Raw genomic sequence first — 12,681 nt, 5'->3', positions numbered from 1 at the left:
ATAAACAAACCTCCCCACAGGATGTGTTAAGAATATTGATTAAATTCATTCAGGCGTTCCGTGGGCAACAGACTAGGACATTTCCTAGACGGCTGATTCTCTCACACCAGAAGCATCTTTTGTAAATATATTTCATTCAGGTGGTCACCTAGCCTTTAAAATGTCAGCAAGGAAATATCAAAGTAAGTCCTTTTCAGGACCCAAATTTACAATCACGTCTTTTAACACTGAAGTCATATCATCTTGTAAAGAAGAGTTGTTGAACTGAGTTTGTAGAGTGCAAAACGTTGACGTTCTGTGCATCCAAGAATCCCACAGTGATATTAACCAGGTGCGACACAGAATTCATGGCATGCAACTTACTGCTGAAATACCTCATAGCAAATATGGAAGTGACATATTTACAAAACCTGAAACCTTGATTCTGTCAACGGCGTTTACAATAGAGAATGAGTTGCAAGTGATAAATATAATTGTTAATCCGTATTGAAGATACTGAATGTAGGATTCTAAAGGGTGTATTGTGTCACCTATTCAATACATTATAAATTTTTAAACACTTAGGAATTTATTAGTATTTCCTATTGAGACATGTTTCGCCCTGCATTGAGGGCATCATCAGTCATAGTACCTCCTCAAGGCCTAAATCAGGTACCTGATTGGTAATTAAATTGTAAACACTAAGATACAAACTTAACATATTACAATGGGAAAGTCAAGAAGAAAAAAACATGTTCAATTATGATACAGTTAAACAATATATGTTTATAGACACAGTAGTCGGCACCAATGCATAAAATAACAGGGTATTTAGCAGAGTCCAGCATTGGTGGTCTGAAGAATAATTGATGCTACTCTATTAGGAAATCATAGGAAATTATAAAGTTTGTACATATATTTACATGGAAACAGATAGGGCAGAAAGGGTATAAAGTGTCTGGCATCAATGTTCATACACATAAAGTTTATACATATATTTACATGGAAACAGTTAGGGAGAAAGGGTATAAAGTGTCTGGCGTCAATGTTCATACGCCAATTACTGTCGTTGGTTGAACGATTACAGGTGGGCAGATGCTATGGAACTCTCTCTTATTCATGATAGTAAACTTGCCACCTTTTTTTTTAACAGTGGCCTTTGGCGAAGAGGATAAAATTCAGGTTTGATCTTAGTCACTAGTAACATAGCACAACAATGCAGCAAGGGAGTATGCAAGCCAGTCCCCAAGTCTCAACACAGACCAATCCTATATCAGTTTCACTCCGCTGTCTGACCTCAGTATGTTCCCTTTTGTCGCTGATACAACTTCAAAAAAGCACACTGGTCAAAATTCTCTGCTGCACTGGATGATATAGTCCAAAACATCAAACCGTTTCCTGAAGCATATGAACAGTTCACTGAGGCTGTTAAGAAAAGTTCTCTTAATCTATTCTCCGTGGATGTCGCACCAGTTACATCAAAGGTCTTAATCTGGATGTAGTCTCGCAACGCAACTAGAGGACTACTACAAGCTTTTCGAACAGAACCCAATGGGTTGAGGAAACCTATTAAAGCAGCACATGCCCTAACTTCTGTAATAGCCTCATCAAAAAGAGAGAGCTGGTAAAAATTAATGGAAGAATTGGATATGACGCAGAGCAATCAAAAGGCCTGGAGACTCCGAAAGAAGCTGAGCAGAGATCCAACCCTGAGTAACACACATTCTCCTATTACAGCCAATCACATTGCCCACAAACTTGTCATGAATGGCAAAATAAAACAAGAAGCCAAAACCCGGAGAGCTATGTGGAAGGCACCTCAGGTAGGGATGATGAAACATCTGAGCTCAGCCACCATTTCAACATCACTGAGTTGAAAAGTACAATAATCAAGTGCAAATCAGGTAAAGCTGTGGGTTTGGATGATATGCGAGTTGAGCAAATAATAAAGAACTTTGGAAAGAACACGAAAGAATGGTTGCTACAGTTTTATAATAACTGCCTACAGATGTCCAAGATTCCAAAATTGTGGAACGAAGCACGTGTAATTGCTGTTCTAAAGCCTGGAAAGAACAGAGACCCAGTTTCTGAAATGACAGTTATCTGTAGATGGGTAGTTACCAGTGACTTAACATGGTGATATGTTTAAAATGAGTTTCCGAAACAACATTTATCGGCTTCTTCACAGTTATCTCCGCAAAGACTGGTAACTGCAGCTAGTGCTGTAGTTACCTCTATGTTAGAACTGATTCCAACAAATACCGCTATGAGGCTCCACTCCATACCGTTTTGTACAAGGTCTTATATTACTTTCGTAAACATTAGAAAGTGATAATGAAGTGGTTATAATATATTTACAGCCATTCATTGTAGTTTTAACGTGCTTGGGTGTGCTGGACTCGACAATATTTCGGTTAGTACGTTTACTTCCATGTTATCACTGGCTTTAGTCGCTGATTACTAGGGTCCGGATTTTTAAAAAATGCATATGCACGTATGCAACTGCATATTTTGAATAAAAGTGCATATTTTGAGTGTTAGTGCATATACAGACATATTTTTCTCTTACTGTGATCGATTATCTAAGATTTCTGAACGAAATTAAAAATCTTATGAAGTCTGTATGTTATACATCCCTTGGCTACATAAGAAGCTTTCCCTGATCAAGGAAAAAGCTTTCAGTGTCGCAATACAAGCAGGTAGACGGATAATGACGCTTTTCACAATAACTATTTCCTTCTCCTTACAGTAGCCTCCCGAAGTTTGCTTAAACAAGTGCGTTCATCTATTAACTTGCTCTTCGTCTACTGCAGTGTTTCGCCTAATTAAACTGAAAAATGCCTAAATATTTTGCCAGAAGAATGTTCCGAGCAGTCAGTGCCAGTGTTCAGGTATTACCCACTTACATCCGTCGACGTAGAACGATCATTTTCAGCGTATAAATTAATTCTGGCCGACAACAGACTCCTGGAAACATTGAGAAACTGTTGAAACCTACTGACACGCATCATTTTGCAAGGAATTGAACATTTTTATCAATTTAACACTGACTTAAAATTAGATAATGCATCTGGTAAGTGTATTTTGTTTATTTTTAGTGCATATTTTCGTGCATATTTACAACATTTTTAGTGCATATGAGATGCATATTTTCGGAGTTTTTAGTGCATACGAATCTGGGCCCTACTGATTACACTTGTATGGTGTCGTCTGTCCCAGCTGTTTAGGTTATAATCTCCTCGGAGCATGATGCCTCTACTGTAAATATATCTTCCAATACGGGAAATGAATCGTCAAATAAAATGGAACTCGAGTCGAACGGATTTTCATCAGGCTCTAATTGATCTTTCAGTGCAGCTATAATGTTAATTAAGATTTTTTTTTTTTTTTTTTTTGCTAGTTGCTTTACGTCGCACCGACACAGATAGGTCTTATGGCGATGATGGGATAGGAAAGGGCTAGGAGTGGGAAGGAAGCGGCCGTGGCCTTAATTAAGGTACAGCCTGATGCCTGGTGAGAAAATGGGAAACCAAGGAAAACCATTTTCAGGGCTGCCGACAGTGGGGTTCGAACCTACTATCTCCTGAATACTGGATACTGGCCGCACTTAAGCGACTGCAGCTATCGAGCTCGGTAAGATCTCTTTCGTCATGCTTTGAATCACGAGTCCCACCAACAGTTACTGTAGTGAACACAATCTGAAATTATGGAGGATTTACCATTAATATTTACATTTGTACCAAATAATAAATATCTTAGGTACCGGTATGCATTTAATATTAACCTGCTGAATAATAAATATCGATTTTTCATTGCTTTTTTTTTTAAAAATGCTATTATATCCTTTAACCGGTGACGTGAGGTCTCATAGACTCCTCATAAACATAAAACATCTGTATTTTTGTCGATGCATGTTGCGTAGTCAGTGAAGGCAACAGTTACAGCGAGAACAGATGGATATAGCACCATCAGTGCAAACTTCAATGTCGGAATGATAGGTTCCAAAGTGTGCGGCACGTTTTCATTTATGTGATTATTTTCGTTTACGCTTGTTCTGTTCTGGATCAATGAAAAGAGATCTGATTGACGACAACGTTCAAGGTGAAATTTAAGACAATGTCTGCATACCGTCAATAAGAAAGAAAAGGAAGTAATTTATAGGTACCTAATTTTTGCGTCATTAGATCGTACGTATTTTCATATTATGAGAGATTATTACATGCTGAATCAGACTGATTGACATGACTGTGTACGTATTTGCCAACCATTTCTCATTGTAGAAAACTTCTGCTAGTAAAAGTAACTAGATATTACCAAAATAACCCTAAAAACATTTGCGTAGAGACATCTGTTGGAGGATGAGAGGTACTAAACATGACGATAACTGTACTGTTTATTACCAGGGCTTATAAATCTGGATTTAAGTTTCCGGAAACCCATTAAAGTTAACAGCACAGTTAAAGTTACAAGCACTTTTAGGTAACTCACAGGTAACTGTGGTGTACAAGAAACCGGCCATTAAAGTACAATCTTAAACTCCACTTTATTTCAAAGGCATTGAAAATCCAAACAGATTTTGTGTGTGCATAAATATCAACACGTCCATAATGCCTAAGTGTATTTAACATTAGATAGTCAGGAAATCCATTTTTTTTAAACCAGTCATAACTCCCATTCTTCACCCCATACTTACTACTACCTGTTATCCTTTGAGTTTTTCGTAGCCAAATGCCTCAGAACTAACTTTTATAGAACTTAGGGGTGATACATGTTGGTATCGTTACCATTTGATACCAATGCAGATGGCTAGTATATCTTCTTCCTGGCCTTTTTCCCACTTTACTGGTTTTGGCACTTGATTTGATCCAATTTTACAGTTGGACAACCCTATGTGGAGGAATGTATTCCATATGGTGTGCTTCTGTGATGATTGGAATTGGAATTAGTCATATGCAGTTAAAATCCTTGGCCTGACTGGGAATCAAACCCGGGGTCCACTGAACTGAAGGCCAGAAGATTGACCATTCAGCCAGGGAGCCAAACAGATGGCTAGTGCAGCATAAGAATATTAAGCACATTGTATAAACCTGGTTGTATCAAAGTATACTGCAGACCCATCATCGACAAGGACTCTGTCCTCGTCCATCCTTTTTTAATTTTTATGTTTAGACTTCACTTAACTGCCTAATGATGTGGGGTATTAAATTTACCACCATCTAGCGTTCCTGGAGGAATGGTACGAACAAATTATCATCATCACACAAAAATAAATTTTAAAATGAAGTTTAAAATATGAAAAACTTGGCAGTTACTACAGCCATGAGGAGTTATCTATTTGCAATAAAAGCAAAGCCACAAGGAGTACCAATGGTAAAATTTAAATGATTAGAGAGAAGCTGTAGACATGTCACCTCAACACATGATAATATGTAGGGGGCAGTAGTTGTCATTAGAAAGGATGCTAAATAAAAAAGTAAACTGTATAAAAAATTTGGTGTGTGTGTGGTTTTTTTTAAAATCATAAACAACTGTCCTGCATGTTGGGAGGAATATTGCACATTCTCTTTGACAGTCCCATATCCTAACATCTACCACAGGCAGCACAAATCTATTGTGTTGAGGACTGTGTGCTTGAGTTAAATATTTCTCTTTGCACAGGTCACTCAGGGTAAACAGACAATATGCAAGATTACTTTGACAGCAAGTAGCAAGTGCGTGTGCTTTCATCCTAAAACTTGATACCTTTTGTTTTGAACAGTTTTGAAATTGTGGCCTTGACTGAGGCAAAAAGATGTTTTAATGAGAAAGATATTTCATTGACAATGAAATTATAAGTGTTATAGAATTTAGAACCTTAAATATTTTCCCTATTCTGATATGAAGACTTTGCCCTATACTGATATGAAAACTTAATTTGTGTGGATTACTTGTTTCTTCCATTGCACCCTGGACAGTTAGAAGTTGACTTATAATTTTTAAAATATGTTAACATTGTTTTCAATCTTAACAAGGAATAATTGTGTTGTTTCAGGAAATAGATGTTGGTTTGGCCAATGGAATAAGAGCTATGAACCTAACTCACACTGGAGAGCTGGGATATGTTCTGTATATTCCTAATGAGGTGCGTGTCTTTTTAACAGAACTTGGTAAATACGTAATTTCAATAATAATTAATTATGAAAATATAGGATGTTATATTTCTTTTTTCACATTTAAAAGATTATTTGAAAGGATCAGTTAAAATATAAATTAATATACTTGTTCCTAATAGGATATATGAACACCAGGGTATACTTCTAGAAGCAGGAGACAACCTTCTGCCATGAATACTTCTTTCTAAATCTGTTTAATGCTGTCTGGCTCATGGAGACCACCACATCCCAGATGAAGTTGATGATGATGATGAGGAGGATATCGTTCTGCAATGCGATTTTATTTGACGGAAATAAATATCACACGAGAACACATTCACTTCCTTGTAAGAATTACTTTGTTGACACTGTAAGTCACAACACACAATTATACATACTAGCAAGTGAAACTGCAACACTTAATAGCGGAGTACCCTGAAGTCGATTCTGACAAGTACAGATATCAACATTGACTCGCGCACTATAACATACACTCTCTTGAACTCACTCCTCACTGACTGACGGCTCGATATATATACTGTTCGATCAACCCTCTAGAATTATCGATTTCTGGAAGGGTTCTTACAACACTCTAATGGAACTCACTCGAAACATCGATTGACCAGCTAGTTGAATGGAGTACTCCAGTAATGGATCCAACTCGAACTTTCGTTTTCTGTTTACCAATACACACAGAAATTTCTCTAACATTCCTAATGTCTCTACATGTATCTGGATAATAAACTTTACAGTAAGTTTCCAGAACCCTTCATATATATAGTAGAATAAATCTAATATGCGAACATTATAGAGTTTTCTACCGCTTTGGACTATATAGATTTTGAGGTTAAACTTATACACAATACGTATTTGAGGTTGTACACATTTATACTACATATTTACAGGGAGCCATGTATTAGTCATATTTAACATTTAATAAAAGATAATTTAACATTTAATAAAATAGAATTAAAATATATTAAACAGAATAATTGAAGGTTTTACACCAGTTACGATGTCATACCTACGACAATTATCCCTCCTAAAACCTTCAATATCTGTCCTGTACATTCCTTACTCTAGGTCTTAAATTATATCTAGGTGTCCTTATATCTATGTCTTCATCTCTCTTATCCTCCAAGGTAGGTATCGGTGTGTGTTGATCTCCATGAAGTCCGCATTCTTCTGGGGCCCCGTAGAGAGCATCGACTCCTCGGTCTCTCTGACTTCTTGTAGGGGTCGAGGTAACGCCTTCAATTCCGATGCATGCACCTTCGTTGGCAGTGTAGTCTTCAGGAGATACACACTATTTCCCAACTTCTTATCCACCTCGAAAGGTCTGAGCCACTTTGGAGCCATCCCAGCATGTAACTTCTGAAGCCTGTTGCTGAGGGGATGGTTTTGACAAAGAACAAGTGTTCCTGGTCTGAACTCCCTTTCCTCTGGTGCATCGTTGTTCTCAGCTTCTCTCCTTGAACGCTCTTCGGCCTGGGGGTGCACCTGCTGAATCTGCTGCTGGTTCTGCGTATGCCAGGTATCAGAATCCTCCGGTCTCTCTCTTTGTCCATGGACAAAATTCCATTCGCCAGTTCTCTTTATTGGACATCCAAGGAAAAGTTCTGCAGGTGAGACACCCGTGATGCAGTTAACCCGCTGTCTGATGGCCAGAAGGGACTCGTGTAGGTGTTGGTCCCATTTGGTATGTTCTCTGTCGACCAAGTGAATCTGAAGCATCTTCTTTAGCTCCTGGTTTCTCCGTTCGGTGGGATTTGCTTCCGGTTGATAGCTCGGTGTAGTCCAGTGTCCAATTTCCCACTCCGACAGGGTTCGCAACCACTGTCTTGAGGTGAACTGACTGCCATTGTCTGTGAATAGACACCGAGGATACCCATATCGACTGAAGACTTCCGTCCTTAAGAGTTGTACGATACGTCCTGATGTAGCTTCAGGGATGGCAAATGCTTCCACCCATCTGGTGAATAGGTCAGTCACCACGAGGATTCCCGTCTTTCCGTGAGATGTCCTAGGGTAGGGTCCCATAAGGTCAAGGGCGAGAACCTCCCCAGGCTGATGTGGTCAGTGTCCTCTCATGCTGGTACTCGCCTTCTGGTTGTTCGCCTTAGTGCGAGCACAGATTGCACAGGCTTGGACGTAGTTCTTGATGTCCTTACGCATGTGTACCCAGAAGAAACGTCGCCGAATCGAAGAGTAGGTTTCCTCTTGACCAGGATGACCGGCTTCTGGATTATCGTGGCATTTTCCCAAAATCCTCGCAGCCTGCTACCTCGGAATGATGATGACCGGAGAAGATCCAGGCAGGTGGGAAGTATACTTAAGTATACCGTCTTCGAGTCAAAAGTTCTTGTAGCACATCTTAAACTGAACTGGTACAGATCAACAATCATTGCTGCGTTTGCTGATCCAGGATGCCATTCTGTTACAGGACATGTCCTCAGTCTGCCACTTCTTTATTAAATCTACATCAATTTCATTATTTCCTCGCTGGATAGCGAGAAGCATGGGGTCGGTTTGAAATTTCTTAGTTGGGCCAGGAATCTCTCTCTCTGGTAAGTTCTTGGTTGATTTCTGTCCATCCTCAGGATTTCTTGATGGACTGTCAGCAGCTTGATTGGCTACGCTTGGAACATGACAAATTTCAAAGTCAAAATCGGTAAGTTTCAAGGCCCATCGCATCAATTTGGACTGAGTTCCAGAAACTCGATTCAGCCACTGAAGTGAGGAGTTGTCTGTAAAGAGTCTGAACTTCCTTCCTTCTAGATATCCTCTGAACTTCTCGAACGCCCATACAACTGCTAATGCCTCCTTCTCGGCTGTACAATAGTTTCTCTCGCAGGCAGAGAGTTTCCTACTGGCAGTTTATTGTTCTGCAATGTGATTTTATTCGACGGAAATAAATATCACACGAGAACACGTTCACTTCCTTGTAAAAATTACTTTGTTGACACTGTAAGTCACAACACACAATTATACATACCAGCAAGTGACACTGCAACACTTAATAACAGAGTACCCTGAAGTCGATTCTGACAAGTACAGATATCATCAACACTGACTCGCGCACTAAACATACACACTCTTGAACTCACTCCTCACTGACTGACGGCTCGATATATATATATATTGTTCGATCAACCATGTAGAATTATCGATTTCTGGAAGGGTTTTTACAACACTCTAATGGAACACACTCGAAACATCGATCGACCAGCTAGTTGAATGGAGTACGCCAGTAATGGATCCAACTCAAACTTTTGTTTTCTGTTTACCAATAGACATAGACATAGACATTTCTCTTAACATTCCTGATGTCTCTACATGTATCTGGATAATAAACTTTACAGTAAGTTTCCAGAACCCTTCATATATACCAAATTATAGTAGAATAAATCTAATATGCGAACATTATAGAGTTTTCTACCGCTTTCGACTATGTAGATTTTGAGGTTAAACTTATACACAATACGTATTTGAGGTTATACAAATTTTTAATACATATTTACAGGAACCATGTATTAGTCATATTTAACATTTAATAAAAGATAATTTATCATTTAATAAAATAGAATTAAAATATATTAAACATAACAGTTGAAGGTTTTACACCAGATACCATGTCACCTACGACAAGGAGGTTGGGATGGTACCTTTCTCAAGGCCATATCCACTTCCTTCCCATTCGTAGCCCTTAAAATTACACCTACTCCCACAGACAACACTCTCACACAGCAGAACGTGTAGCTGACCCTCATGGTGTGTACTGGGAAAAGCAAATACAGACCTGGTAAGCCAAACATATCCTCAGACACACCCAGCTCTAAGATCTATACCTTAATTATAAATAGATTTTTTTGTTTTTAATGTCAAGTATAAGAAGAAAGTACCATAATGTGGATTCATTAAAGAGATGAAGGTACAGTATGTCTATCTGTACTTGCAGTCTGTACTTCCAGTTGGCACTAAATATGAAGGTTGATACAGGTTCCTACACTTTGTTTTATATGCAGTAGTTTGATGAGCCTCTGTGGCTAGTTGACTTCAAATCAAATCAAAATCTCTTTATTTGCAAATGAGGTGTCTACCTCGGTGGCAAATGGTACACTAAAATACATTATTGTCAAGCACTAAATATTAAATTAACAAGAGAAGAAAATTTTTCCTATAATACAATATTATACAATTTACGCTAACAATGTTTTCTATTAAACACACAGCTCATCCTTAATAAATTTATATTGTTTACAAAATTCTACTTATAATATATCCTGTCCTGCTTACAAATATAGTCAACTGATATACAGTATGTGGAATTACTTCAAATGATACTATACAACTGCTATAACATTAATATTTACATTGCATTTATTTATTTACTTTTTTTTTTTTTACCCGTTCTGGATCCTAAGTAGCATAACGACCTGCTGCGTCTTAACCAGAGCCCCTTTTGCCACCACTTTTCAGAGTTCCTGAAGGGCCTTCACAGCTACCGTAGCGGTCCCAGGGCCCTCGAAGTCCCCACTGTACTTCACCCCTACAGGCAGTCCCCTACTTTGGCTGTCCAAACTCCTTAGACCAGGGGATGGAATTAATTTATTCACACACATTTTTTTATATACAATAACCTGCACTGGTCGAATGCCCTCTAACATTTCATTTATTTTCTCTGTTGCTGTTTATTCTCTTCTTGAATATCTGTACAGATTTTGGAAAAGGATCAAACACTACCCCTGGTAAACTGTTCCACTCCTTCACACCCTTCCCAATGAATGAAAATTTACCCCAATCGCTTCTGCTAAAATTCCTTCTAATTTTATATTTGTGGTCAGTCCTGCCGATATAATTATTTTCCAACTGAAGCCTCTCACGGATATCTCCCCATGCTTCTTCTCCTGTATAGGCTCTATATAATCCTGTAAGTCTAGTTTTCTCCCTTCTCTTACTTAAAGTTTCCCACCCAAGTTCCTTTAACATTTCTGATACACTACTCTTTCTCCTGAAATCCCCTGTTACAAATCTTGCTGCTTTCCTCTGCACACTATCTATTTCTTTTATTAGGTATTCTTGGTGAGGATCCCAAACACTGTTTGCATATTCCAATAATGGACGAACCATACTCAAGTAACTTTTTTCTTTTAATTCTTTGTTGCATCCTTTAAGTAGCCTCATTATGACATGTAATGATCTGTATGCTTTCCCAACAATGTCATCAATATGACCCTTCCAGTGCAAATTACTTTCAAATCTCACACCTAAGTATTTGCACTTGCCATCTTTTGGGATAACTACCTCATCCAAAGTATATTCAAATTCAGTTTTAAAGCTCCTGTTTGTAAAAGTTGTAACAGTTGATTTGCCTCCATTAACCTTCATATTATTTTCTTCAACCCATTGTTGGATACTTTCAAGGTCCCTTTGTAATTCTGAACAATCCTCAATGTTGTTTATTTCTCTATAAACAATTATGTCATCTGCATACAATCTTATTTTTGATGTTATATTGTTCCCTAAATCATTTGCGTATATTAAGAAAAGTAACGGACCGATTATACTACCCTGTGCAATTCCCTTCCAAACTTTCTCTTCCTGAGATACATTATTTCCTACTTTGACTTTCTGAACCCTTGAATTTAGAAATGCTTTTATCCAACGTGTAACCCTTACGTCCAATCCTATTCCCTCCAATTTCTTTAATAATATTCCATGTTCCACTCTATCAAAGGCTTTGGAAAGATCTATGGCTATGCAGTCTAACTGACCTCCTGAATCCAACTGATCTGATATGTCCTGCTGAAATCCCACCAGTTGTGCCTCACAAGAAAATTTCTTTCTAAATCCATACTGGCTCCTCATGAACCAATTTTTATCATCACATATCCCTCTGATGTACTTCGATATTAAACTCTCCAGAATTTTACTTCTGCACATTGTCTCTAAATGATAGGCTAAAAAAGGTCAAGGAAAGAAAAATTGAAATAATTTGTGGTAAACTTGTATCTATCGTATGGCTTTTAGTGCTAGGAGTGTCCAAGGACATGTTAGGCTCGCCTGGTGCAGGTCTTTCTATTTGACACCCATAGGTGAGCTGCGCGTCTGGTTGTAGGGGATGATGATGATAATGAGGTAGGGAGAGGATGAAACCCAGTGCTGGCACATAACCTACTCCTATTGAATAGCACCAAGGGGTCTGTTGAAAGCTTTACGTTCCCATCCGACAGACTAATCACCATCAACAGCATCACATTCCCTTACTTCATATGAACACTGCAGAGAGGTTTGCAATTTAATCCAGGCAATCTAGTGATTAGAAATTGTATACCACTACCTCCCCTACCCTGCCGGCCAACATTCTGATGGTGGAAAATTTTTTGACCAACGGGACTTGAATCAGCTAACCACGGTGTCATACCATATAGACTTCAATGCTTTAACGATCATGGCCACCAACCGGGTTTGTTAAACTTGTGGTGAATGTTGAAATGAGACTAAAATTAATTTTTGCCTTGATTGCTCATTTCTATATCCATATATACGTAGCCTAAATGCTGGTTATCTG

The 12,681-nt window shown here is 38.4% G+C and overlaps 1 protein-coding gene across 2 annotated transcripts in view; it reads left to right on the top strand.

Moving 5' to 3' along the window:
• The window catches only part of LOC136862737 (pyruvate dehydrogenase phosphatase regulatory subunit, mitochondrial), a 372,304-nt gene that overhangs the window by 300,954 nt on the left and 58,669 nt on the right, over positions 1 to 12,681 (top strand). For both annotated transcript variants that reach the window (XM_067138964.2, XM_067138965.2), the window contains exon 12: positions 6,011 to 6,100. In XM_067138964.2, the coding sequence (XP_066995065.1) occupies positions 6,011 to 6,100 (90 nt within the window). The remainder of the gene's footprint in view (positions 1 to 6,010; positions 6,101 to 12,681) is intronic.

Source organism: Anabrus simplex, chromosome 2 (assembly GCF_040414725.1).
Source record: "Anabrus simplex isolate iqAnaSimp1 chromosome 2, ASM4041472v1, whole genome shotgun sequence".
NCBI lineage: Eukaryota > Metazoa > Arthropoda > Insecta > Orthoptera > Tettigoniidae > Anabrus > Anabrus simplex.
The sequence above is the reverse complement of the archived record's forward strand: the minus strand, read 5'-3'. Positions and strand labels throughout refer to the sequence as shown.